At 38.3% G+C, this 13299-nt stretch overlaps 1 protein-coding gene across 5 annotated transcripts in view; it reads right to left on the reverse strand.

Annotated features, from left to right (window-relative positions):
• Positions 1-13299, reverse strand: part of RMDN1 (regulator of microtubule dynamics 1) — a 39583-nt gene that overhangs the window by 10675 nt on the left and 15609 nt on the right. For all 5 annotated transcript variants that reach the window (XR_006885650.1, XM_046642509.1, XM_046642508.1 and 2 more), the window contains exons 3-4: positions 9446-9542; positions 7634-7793 (exon numbers count right to left, since the gene is read on the reverse strand). Coding sequence is in view for 4 of the 5 variants with exons in the window: in XM_046642509.1 (XP_046498465.1) it covers positions 7634-7793; positions 9446-9542 (257 nt within the window). In the remaining variant the exon portion in view is untranslated. The remainder of the gene's footprint in view (positions 1-7633; positions 7794-9445; positions 9543-13299) is intronic.

Consider the following 13299-nt stretch of genomic DNA (forward strand, 5'->3'; position numbering starts at 1 on the left):
TAGCCACAAAGATTTTAACTAACATTTAAACTGTTTAAATCTATTCTCCACCAAAATCTTTGGTATCTCGATATGTGTACTGAAAATAAAAAGATATAATTTTTACTTATATCTTTAGAACCACAGGCCTGTGGCCAAGGGTTAAAGTTCCGTGCGCTCCGCTTTGGCGGCCCGGGTTTGTGGGTTTGGATCCCGGGTGCAGACCTACTCCACTTGTCAGCAGTGCTGTGGAGGTGTCCCACATACAAAGGGGAGGAAGACTGGCATGGATGTTAGCTCAGGGCCACTCTTCCTCACACACACAAAAGAAAAATTTCTAAAAAAAGATAATTTAAAACACACACACACATCTCTACAGACTATGTTCTTTAATCTCCATTGACAGTTACCCAGTTACCTACCTCCAGATGACTAGACGGGTCTCACAGGGTTTCAAACTTGTGACAAACAAATGGCAAGCAATAGGATATATTGAGTATATGCAGAAGCCATTTGGTGTAAACCTAATTTGGCCTGACTCTGTTTTTCCAAAAGGGCCTGACATGGCCACTGAGCATGCCTTGTACATCTGCTTTAAGCATTTGCTGTGTCCCAAAGACAAGAACAAATGGCCTTGAGATAAAGATGCAGCTTCCCCCACATTGGCATTTCCTTAAGGATAAGCATCTTTCCTTAGGCTAGGAACTGATTGCTGCACCCACCCTGTGACCACCCAGCTTGAGACAGCAGACCTGCCACCCTGCTGTGAAAACCGAGACAGCAGACCTACTACCTGATGTGTCCATCAATCGCTGTGCTGACAGTCGTGACTACTGTAAAAGGGACATTTCAATCATATGCGAAACATCCTCTTTGAGGGTATATAACCAGTCTGTACACCCCACTTCTTTGGTGCCCTTCCTTTCTCGGGCAAGGACGGCCCTGGGCTACATGGTCCCCACATCTGGCTCAGAATAACTCACCCCAGTTTTCATTAATAGACTGGTCATGGATTATTTGCATCGACATTTGGTACTCTGATCTTCTCCCACATCTCAAGGCTCTAGATAAAATCACTTTCTCTTATGCATTTAACTATCATCTACATGCAAAGAAGACAGAGCGGCCCAGGGTTTGCCGGTTTGGATGCCAGGCGTGGACCTATGCACCACTTACCAAGCCATGCTGTGGCAAGCATCCTACCTATAAAGTAGAGGAAGATGGGCACAGATGTTTTCCTCAGCAAAGAGGAGGACTGGTGGCAGATGTTAGCTCAGGGCTAATCTTCCCCCAAAACAACAACAACAAAAACCCACAATACAGAGTTATAGCCATTAAGTCAATAAAATGGAATCCAAAAATGCTCAATACAAAAGAAGGAAGAAAAAGAGGAAAATGAGAAGAACAGACAAAACAAATAGAAAGATAGGAAATTTAAACTCAAAAATATCATTAATTCCAATAAATGTAAATGGTCCAAACACGTCAAGTGCAGGGCAGATTGCCAAACTGCATTAAAAAATTAAGCAAGACTGAGAGTGCCATAAGTGAAAAAGACAGAATAAAGCACTCCAAGTTCCATTCCTCCATAAAAGCCATGAAAAAAATGAGCAAAAACTGTCAGAATCAACTTTTTTGGAACACCAACATTAATGTAAAGCTGGCAACAACCTGAGAACACTTACTCAAAGCAACAGCTTGTTCTTGGTGAGAACAGAGAACTCTGTACTATTTTATCTTGCTCCACTCCCATCTCATCCTGCCAAACTCAGGGGTAGCCATGAAAATAGCCCATCTTCCTGGTACCAGAGGGAGCAGAGCAGATCTCATCTATGGAGAACTGTAATTAATGATTTGTTCTGATCTGGCTGCTGGTTCCCTGGGAGACAGGCTTGAAAGCCTTGTCTATGTTTCACCTGACTCGGAGTCTAGTGCTAAAGCTGGAAACACTTACAGGATAATACCATAGGTCGCTGCTACCTCAGGCAAACAGACTAAAGAAAGCTTGAGGGAAAGTGATGTCCCTAAGGGATCTGGGAAGCTCCAACAAAGAAAATTCAAAAGAAGAAGAATATTTCATGACATATGACAATTATATTGAATTTAAACTTCAGTGTCCACAGTAGAGCTTCAGGGGAAAACGATGGCCCGTCATTTGTGCACTGTCTATGGCTGCTTCGCTCAAGGATGGCAGAGCTGAGCTGTGAGAAGAGATCAGACGGACACTTTAATTGACCCCCAGTGCTGCTCAGTGCACTGTGAATTGCAGCAACAGACTGATAACCCAACAGCCCTTCACGTTGCTTCTTGAGGCAGGCCTGTATGGCTATAAACTTCCCTCCAAGAACCACTTTTGCTGCACCCATTGATTTTGGTATGTCATATTTCTATTTTCATTTCTCTCTAGGTATTTTTTGACTTCTCCTTTGATTTCTTTGATGACCCCTTAGTTGTTCAGTAGCATGTTGTTTAATCTCTACCTTTTTGTGTGTGTTTTTTTTCCCATTTTCTTCTTGTAATTGATTCCTAGTTCCATACCATTGTAGTTAGAAAAGATGCTTGATATGATTTCAATCTCCTTGAATTTAGTGAGACTTATTTGTAACCTAACATGTGACCTATCCTGGAGAATGTTCCATGTGCACTTGAGAAGAATGTGTATTCTCTGCTTTTGGATGGCATGCTCTATATATGTCTATTAAGTCCATCTGGTCTAATGTCTTTTAAGGCTAATGTTTCCTTATGCTTTTCTGTCTGAATGATCTATCCATTGATGTAAGTGGGGTATTAAACATGAAACTATGACTGAATTGCTTTCAATTGCTCCTTTTAGGTCTGTTACTATTTGCTCTATATATTTTGGTGCCCCCATGTTGTGAGAACATATATTTATAAATGTTATATCTTCCTGCTGGATTGACCCCTTTAGCATCATATAACACCCTCTCTATCTTTTATTACCTCTTTGTTTTAAAGTCTGTTTTGTCTGATATGACTATAGCTACTTCAGCTTTCTTTTCATTTCTGTGTGCACGGGATGTCTTTTCCTATCCCTTCACTTTCAGTGTGTGTGTCCTTACTTCTGAAGTGAGTCTCTCGTAGGCAACATAAAGAGGGGTCTTGTTTTTAAAATCACCCATTCAGCCACTCCATGTCTTTTCATTGGTAAATTTAGGCCATTTACATTTAAAGTAATTATTGATACATACGTACTACTGCCATTTTATTGATTATTTTCTGGCTGTTTTTGTAGTTTTTCTCTGTTCCTTTCCTCTTCTGTTTCTCTTTTGCCTTTTGGCTTGATGGCTTTCTTTAGTGTTATGTTTAGTTTCCTTTCTCATTTTTTTTTTGTATTTACTGTAAGCTTTTCCTTGTGGTTATCATGAGGTTCACATACAGCACCCTATGTAAACAGTAGTCTAAGTTGATAGCAGCTTAAATTTGAACACATTCCAGGGCTTTACCTTTCTAACCCCTCAAACATTTTATACCTTTGATTGACACATTTCACATCTTTTTATTTTATGCATCTCTTAACTAGTTAATGTAATTTTAGTTAATTTTACTTTTGTCTTTTAACCCATATGCTTGCTTTATAAGTGAATGACCCACTAACTTTACTGTATGTTTACCTTTTCCTGTGAGAGTTTTACACTCGTATGCTTCCTTATTACTAATTAGTGCCATTTCTAAAAGCTTCCCTACTTTGATGAAAATAAATGACAAATAAAAAGGATTATAAGGGAATACTAGGAACAACCTTATGCCAACAAATCAGGTAATGAAGCAAACATGAAATAATTTCTAGAAATACACCCACTATCCAGCTGATTTAAGAATAAACAGTAAACTTGAATAGATCAATAATAAGTAATAAGATAGAGTTAGTAATCAAAAAACTACAAACAAAGTGAAGGCCAAGACCAGATGGCTTCACTGACAAATTCTACCAAACGTCAAATGAGAATTAATAACACTAAACCTCTTTAAACTGTTCCAGAAAGAAAGAAAAACACCTACTTTCTAAGTATTCTATGACACTTGTGTTGCTCTGATACCAAAAAAAAAATCACAAGAAAAGAAAACTAAAGACCAATGTCTCCTACAAATATAAAAGTTAAGATGGCAATGCGCCCCAAATTGATGTACAGATTCAATGAAATCCCTATCAAAAACCCAACTGGATTCTTTGCAGAACTTTACAAGCTGATCCCAAAATTCATATGGAAATTCAAGGGTCTGAGAAGGGTCAAACAAAATCTTAAAAAAGAAAAACAAAGCTGAAGGACTCACACCTCCTTATTTCAAAGCTTACTTCAAAGCTACAGTAACTAAGACATGGTGGCACTGGCATAAGGATACAAATAGACCACTGGATTGGAATTGAGAGTTCAAAAATAAACCCATATATTTATGCTCAATTAATTTTCATCAAGGATGCCAAGACCATTCAATGGAGAAAGAATAGTCTTTTCAACAAATGGTGCTGGAACAACTGGATATATATATGCAAATGAATGAATTTGGAATTTTACTTCACCATGTACAAAAGTTAACTCCAAATGGATCAAAGACCTAAATGTAAGAGCTAAAAAATATAACTCTTAGAAAGAAACATAGGTTGAAATTTGCATAATCTTGGATTGGGCAAGTTATACAGATATAACACCAAAAGCACAAGAAATCAAAGAAAAATAAACTTAATTAAAATTAAAAACTTGCACATCAAAGAACACTATCAACAAAGTGAAAACACAATCCACAGAATGGGAGAAAATATTTGCAACTCTTGTATCTAACACGGGACCAGTATCCAGAAAATATTCTCTTACAACCCGACAACCAAAAGACAAACAATCCATTTTAAAAATGGGCAAATAATTTGAATAGACATTTCTCCAAAGATATAAGAATGTCTAATAAGCAAATGAAATGATGCTTAACATCATTAGTCATGAGGAAAATGCAAATAAAAGCCATGATGAGACACTTCATATCCACTGGGATTGCTGTAATTTTAAAAAATGGACAATAAACAAGTGTTGGTGAAGATGTGGAGAAACTGGAACTCTCGTACATTGCTAGCGCTAATGTCTAAAACGGTACAGCTGCTTTGGAAAACAATTTAACAATTCTCCAAAAAGAATTACATAGAATTACCATATGATCCAGCAATTCTACTCCTAGGTATATACTCGAACTGAAAACAGGTATTTAAACAAATACTTGTAGTACGTGAATGTTGATACCTATACTATAAACAATAGGCAAAGGTGAAAATAACCCACATGTCCATCAACTAATGAACCGATAAACAAAACGTGGTATCTCCATACAACGGAGTGAATATTATTCAGCTGATAGATGCAACAACATGATGGACCTCAAAAACACGGTGAGCGAAAGATGCCAGGCACAAATGATCCCATATTGTATGATTCCATTTCCATGAAATATCCAGAGTAGGTAAAGCCACAGAGACAGAAAGCAGATTAATGGTTGTCATGGGCTGGGAATAAGAGGGAATAGACAGTGACTGCTTAATGGGTACTGGGTTTCCTTTTGATGAAAATGTTTTGAAACTTGATGGAGGTAATAGCTGCACAGCACTATAAATGTATTAAATGCCACTGGAGCATACCTTTTAAAATGGATAATTTTATGTTATGTGAATTTACTGGAATAAAAAAAGACAGAATTGAAAGCAAGTGTTCACACAAAAATTTGTATACAATTGTTTACAGCAGCATTATTCCTAATAGCCAAAAAGTGGAAACAACCCAAATCTCCATCAGCTGATGAACAGATAAACTAAAGTGGCATATCCATATGAAGGAATATTATTCAGCCATAAAAAGGAATGAAGCACTGTCAGAAACTCAACAAGATGAACCTTTAAAATATTACGCTAAGTGAAATAAGCCAGACACACTAAGGCCATATATTGTATGATTCCATTTATATGAAATGTCCAAAATGGGCAAATTCATAGAAACAAAAAGTAGATTAGTGCTTGACAGGGGAGAATTGGGACTAACTGGTAATAGGTATGGGGTTTGTTTGGGGGGAAATGGAAGTGTTCTGGAAATAGATAGTGGTGAAGGTTGCACAACATAGTGAATATGCTACAAACCACAGAAGTGTACACATTATAATAGTGAATCTTACCTAATCTGAAGTATATAAAATAAGTAAAAATAAAAATGAGCAAGACTTATCACCTACTTACAAGAAGTACACATTAAATATGAAGACATAAATAAAAGTTAAAGGGCAGAAAAAGACATAACATGCTAACGTTAACCAAAAGAAAACAAGAGTGGCTCCATTAATATCAAAGTAGACTGTAAAACCAAGAATATTTCTAGAGATGAAAAGGATCATTCTCCAATGATAAAGAGGTCAATGCATCAAAATTGTAACAATCCTAAATGTTTATATTCCTGATAACGGTACTTTAAAACACATGCTGTAAAAACTAATAAAACTGCAAAGAGAAACAGACAAATCTACAATTATACTTGGAGATTTCACCATCCCTTTCTCAATAATTTACAGAACAAGTAGACAGAAAATCAGTAAGGATCTAGAAGACTCGAACAACACTATCAACCAACTTGGCCCGAATGACATTTACAAGATACGCTCAGCAACAGCTGAATAAACATTCTTATCATGTGCACAAGGAACATTTACAAACGTGGACCATATTCTGGGCCATAAAAGAAGGTTTAACAAATTTAAGGATTTGTATCTGTTTTATCCTTAATATAAACCAGTAGTAGTTGAGGGTAGGGGGGTGGGGGACTGATCCCCAAAGGGAACATTTTGAAACGTGTGGAGATGGAATCTGAGTGTCATGAGGACAGGGGCCTCTACTGAGGACAATCCAACAGAATAAAGTGATGTCTTAATCCAAAACAACAACGATGTCCCCTAGACTCCCCACAGTGTCCACTGAAAAACAGTATTCTAAACCAGCTGGGAAATCCAGAAACTAGCAGAGTTACAGGGGAAAGGTTATAGTAGGCCTCAGCTGTTCAACTGCTATATTCCTACCTCCACATAAAACATAAACACGTGAGGAAAATGAGAAAAGATGTGTCAAGTGCTTGTACAACCAGGAATAAAGATATATGTAATTCTTGAAACTAACACTTTGGTTTAAAAATAAACATTCACAGGGGCTGGCCCCGTGGCCGAGTGGTTAAGTTCGCGCGCTCCGCTGCAGGCGGCCCAGTGTTTCGTTGGTTCAAATCCTGGGCGCGGACATGGCACTGCTCATCAGACCACGCTGAGGCAGCGTCCCACATGCCACAACTAGAAGAACCCACAACAAAGAATACACAACTATGTACCGGGGGGCTTTGGGGAGAAAAAGGAAAAAATAAAATCTTTAAAAAAATAAATAAATAAAAAAAATAAACATTCACAAATGTAACTTATCAAACACACTAATGAAGTTAGAATAAATGTTCAAGAATGCAAAGAAAAAATGACTTCTTTTTGGAAAAATGTTACAGAAACAAATCTCTTCCCCATTTCTTTAAAATAGAGCAATTTTCTTTCCCATGTAAATTAGTGCTGACAGGTAAGTACAGACCGATGCACCTCTCAGAACTGGGTAACAGCTCCATTACTTTAAGCACCTCACCTTATGAGCTGCAAAACTTGACTCATTTTTTTCCAGCGCTCTTTTTGCATACTCCAGAGCTTCATACACCAGGAGCTTTTTCTCCTCTTCAGAGGTTCCGCTAAGCTGAGCTATATCCCGTGATGCCCGTGCCAAACGCCACAACAACTCTGCATCTTCACTAATTTGAAATAAACATAAAACAACCATTTTAGCTCACATTTAAAAACTGTTAAAGGTCACATCACTAATGAATAAATACGGTTTTTCAGGTCAGTGGGGATATAGCAAGCAACACGATATCAAAAGCCATTATTATTCAAAATGTTAAACGTATTATTTTCTTTCACATATAAACATCATTTGCTAAACTTTCCTACAAAATATCCAATATTATACTTAAATATTAACTTACCTATAATATCTAAAATGCAAACTTCCCTATAAAAGATCTCTGAACTCTCTGAACACTTGCCCTACAAAATTCAACACATAACTCGAGGCTTGACTTCTTTGGCACTGTGCTTCTGACAACTCAGTTACTGGATCAGACAGTACCATAAAATACATAAGCTTAACAGACAGGGTCATACTCTAGAACACAAAACTGCTGCATCCCTAGCCCCAAATACAGTGCCTGGAACACGAAAGATACAGGGTAAGTATTTGTTAATGAGTGAGTGAGTGAACATAATGTAATCTTAAAATAAATCCTATATTTGAATGTGTCATCCACGCCATCAGGTAAGGAATACTACAAGTAAGGACAATGGACTCTTCGAAGAATTGCCATTTAAATATAATTACATCAAATAAGAAATGGCAAATAAACAAAACAGTAACCACAATAAAGAGTTAGAAAATATTTTTAAAAACTAATCTTAAATTCCTTTTTATTAAATGTTTGCCTTTGAGCCTCCCATATTATACATTTCTTAACAAAAAATGGTATTCACAAAATTTTGAAACTAAAGGTAGCAATACTGTATTGATAATTCAGTGAATATGGAGTAACTACCTTATAGCTTACTTTTCAAGCAATTACTGAAATGACTATAAAATGCCAACCCAGCCACTTCAAGTTTCTCAAGGGAGAATGGAAAAGGAAAGATGGATCCTACAGATATTTAGCAAGCAAAATTGATGGGTCTTGGGGAGAAAACTGGTTTTGGGAATCTAAGAAAGGTAGTTGAAAACAACTCAAAATTTTTAGTTGAGGAGATGAGGTAGATTAGTGATCTGGAAATGTCATTTAGCCTTATTTGACTTATTTTATAGGGCTAAATCTCCCTCCACCTCCATCCTCCCAAAAAATGAGTACACACTGATAGTTTGGAGTAAACATGAATCTGACATTAAAAATCCAAAAAGGAGATATTTTTAGTTTCTGTAAAAGACAGTGCTTCTAAAATGATACACAGGTATCATTCAACGGTGGCATACAATCCTCCTAATTCCTTTACATCTTATACCAATAAAAAAATCAATTTAAATGAAAAGGAATGAGAAATATATAATATAGACAGATGAAATAAACATACATTCCAGGAGTACCTCGTATGATCCAAAGAAAAACAAGAAAATGGAAAAAACGTTTCAACATTCTACTAGAATGAGTAAGTAGAACCACCTTTTCCTAATCACTGAGATAATGTGGAGCACTTTTGAGTCATTTAAGAAAGAAACAGCATACTGTAAGTTAAACTCTAAGAATTAATATTTTGAAGTAATAAATTTAAAAAACTATAAAATTTCAAGCACTAAGAATCATTTTAATTAAGTAACAAAATTTCTGAGGAAACTGCAAACCCAGGCCTGTCATACATTGCCCACCTTTCCTTGTATTGGGTTAACAACTGATAAAGTTTCTCTGTTTCTCCACTTTCATATAGGTAGTCTGCTTGTTCAAGGATCTCTTCAACTCTAAAGACTGTAAAAGGAAAAAGACAATAAAGTAGGTCTTCCCAAGCCAGATGAAACACAAACACTTTTATATCTAAGCAAAAGAAATAAGACGCAGAAATCACTCATTAAGAAAGATCAGAACTTCTGAAAAATCTAGATGCAAGCGTAGCAGAAATAAGTATGAAGTTATCACAGTAAGTGATTTATTGAAATCATAGAAAATGAAAAATTAGAAAGTATATTCTGGTAGTGACTAAAGATGATATATTTTAAAAAATAAAAAAAGTAAATTCTCGTGAGGAATTTATGGTACCCTTACCCTCCACATGGGCAAAGTTTTTGTTGCTGTTGTTGCTAAGTATCATCCATTGTAGAAAATGATGGTATAATATCCACTTATAGCATTGAAAATTATTAAATCACATGGACTGAACCATATTGTTTTACTAGACTCCCTTTATGACCTAACTTATACAGACACTGTTATAGAAAAAGAGTCAAGCCTGTCATCAAAAACTTAGATGAAGTTAACTACATAGAGAATCTGAAACTTACCTCATGCACCATGCTCCAGACAACTCATTAATCAGTTTAGATATTAGTACAAAACACATAAACCTTATAGACAGTGTGATGCTCTAAAAAAGTTGACTAGTTACTGAAGAAAACAGTAAGTCTGAATTTCAGGATATTTCAATTATTATTAAGGAACATACATATTTACTTTTGTCTTCTATAAGGGTGCTGTATTTTTTAGTCTAGTATATAAGCCAACATTCCAATGTGTTCAGTTGCATTTCCTTATTATTTACCTTAGAACATTTTAATTAATTATAGCATATTTGAGGTTAAAAAATTTTTTTAAGTTTGTGAAAAATTAAAATCTGGACCAGCAAAAAAAAGAAAAAACCTCATGAATTTATGACTCAACCTTCTAAAGTTAAGCATGTTGTATTACATAACATCATAATGTAATTATAACAGTTTAAGAAAAATTAAATGACAAAGCAAATAAATCCCAAAATTAAAAGATTTTTTTTTCCCTCTTTAATCCTCCTTCAATCTGGTTAGGTGCTATGATTTAATAATATTCACATGACTGGTTAATTTTCTTAAGTTTGCTCCCACTCTATCCCATATTTTTATCAGTGGCTGATTCTCCAAATTTGGGTTACAACAACCCAAAGATCCTTAAAGAGAATAAGTAGTAGTCTCAGAATCCTTAGTCAATGTTAGTGGCAGGCAGAATAATGGCACCAAACATGCCCACATCTTAATCCCTGGAAGTTATGAAAACGTACAGGTTACATGGCACACGGGACTTAGTTTGTAGAGAGAAGTAAGGTTGGTAACCATTAACCTGAAAATGGGAGGTTATCCTGGATTAGCCAGGTGGGCCCAATATAATCACAAGAGTCCTTAAAAGTGGAAGGAGGCAGAAGAGAGTCAGGGAAAGGAGAACAATGGAAATGAGGTCAGAGTGAAGTGACAGCTGCCTCTGAACATGGAGAAAAGAAGCCTTCAGCCAAGGAGTGCAGGAAGCCTGGGGAAACTGAAACTACAAGCAACAGAGTCTCACCAGGGCCTCCAGAAGAAACCCAGCCCCGCCAACTCCTTGATTTTAACCCAGGGGACCCATTTAGACTTCTGACTACAGAACTGTAAGATAATAAATGTGCATTGTTTTAAGTCATTCTGTTTGTGGTAATTTGTTACAGCAGTGACAGGAAACTTTCACGACATTAAATATATTCCAGACGGTGTCAAGATGGCGGTGGACGTGGACTCTGAATGCACCTGCTCCCATGGACACAATTTACAACTACTCTGGGAACAATTATCCCTGACAGGGAACTCAAAAATGGATAAAAAGAAACCCCACAACAAGGGACAGTGCTATCCGAGGTGGAAGAGGCAGAAATTCCTTCTGGAGAGAGAGAGAAGCCACCTTGGAGCCAGGGTGTTTTCACAGCCGGCCAGGAGCAACCCTAATGTGTACTCACAGCCTTCCCTGGAGGAGTGGGGGACCTGAGCAGGAAGCGTTACCGCTATAAGCATCCTTTGGACTCAGCACAAGCAAGAAAAGTCTAATAATATCTGGCTTTGCTTGGTAGTAACTACAACAGGGAATAGCCCCAGAAAAACTATCAGACATAAGGGGAAAAAAACCTGGCTCTTAAAGGGCCCATGCACAAATTCACCTGTTTCAAAAGCAACCTAAATTCACCAGAAAGAAAGATGCACAGCCTTTGGTGAAAAGAGACTCACCTGGTAGGTTCTGGGTGCATCTTGATGAGAGCTGAGAACACCCCAGGGACAGAGGCATTGGCAGCAGCCATTACTATGACCTGGTACAGGTGTGCTGACACAGACACTGGAAGATGCGATTGGAGTTCTTCCCCTGGCCTGTTAACCCAGGGTCTGCCCCCACCACCAGACCACTGATTTAATCCAGCTCAGCCAGAGCAGACAGCCCACCCTAGGGACTGGCCCCACCCAACAGCAAGCGCTTGGGCAACCTGTGGGCCAGCACAGACAGGATACCTGGTACCTCTGCAGCCAGGTGAGTGGGTCCGCATCTGTGGGGCAGGGCATGAGCAAGGGGCAGGCCTGTGTTGGTGGAGTGTGTGGGGTCTCTGCAGTTGGGCGACTGGGTCCACTTCAGTGGGTTGGGCGTGCACATGGGGCAGGACTGTGTTGATGGGGTGTGTGGCCCTGCAGATGGTGGGGCTTCTCAGCTGCAGCAGACTTGTGCTTCTCAAACAGCCACTTAGGGATCAGCCCCACCTTCCAAAACCTGAAACAACTGGGTGTTCCCATGCCTGGGGCTGGCCCCACTCAGCTGCAATCTTGAAAGAGCTGACAACAGCCTTGCAGGCCAGAGGGCTTCAGCAATAGTAAGCCCCTGAGCCTAGCAACCAGCCACGCTGGGGGCCTACTCACTTAACAGAAAAATCGCAATAGGAATGTGCTATTAGACCTTGCAGCCAACTGTGCTGGGGCTCCCCACACCCAATACAGTGACTGAAGGGTCCATAGCAGCCACATACAGCTGAGCATTACAACCAGCTGGCCAGGGGACAGCCTAGCCTCTCCAAGAACCTACAGCAAGAGCAACCCTACAAGAGAAGGACACATGTAGCCCACACAGGGTTCGCTCCTGGAACGTTTGGACTGGTGATGAGAGGGAAGCACACTGCTGGGCCTCATAAGGCATCTCTTACCTAAGACCACCTCTCCAAGATGGGGAGATGTAGCTGACCCATGTAACACATAGATATAAGCAAAGAGAAAGAGGCAAAAAGAGAGACAAAGGAAAACACTCCACGTAAAGGAACAGGACAAAACTCCAGAAAAAGAACTAAACGAAAGAGAGATAAACAATCTACCTGATAAAGAGTACCAACTAATAGCCATAAGGATGCTCAGTGATCTTGGAAGAAGAGTGGATGAACCCAGCAAGAAGTTCAACAAAGAATTGGAAAACATAAAAAAAAAATCAGAAATGAAGAATACAATACTGGAAATGAAAAATTCACTACAGGGACCCAATAGCAGAGCAGAAGATACAGGAGAATAGATCAGCGAGCTGGATGAAAAGACTAGAGGAAATCACCCAGGCTGGGAGGATAAAAGAAAAAAGAATTAAAAAGAAAGAGGACAGTCTAAGGAACCTCTGGGACAACATCAAGAGTACTAACATTCTGATTATACATAGCCCAGAAGGAGAAGAGAAAGCAAGAAAGGGGCAGAGAACTTATTTGAAGAAATAATAGCTGAAA

Source organism: Equus quagga, chromosome 16, assembly GCF_021613505.1.
Source record: "Equus quagga isolate Etosha38 chromosome 16, UCLA_HA_Equagga_1.0, whole genome shotgun sequence".
NCBI lineage: Eukaryota > Metazoa > Chordata > Mammalia > Perissodactyla > Equidae > Equus > Equus quagga.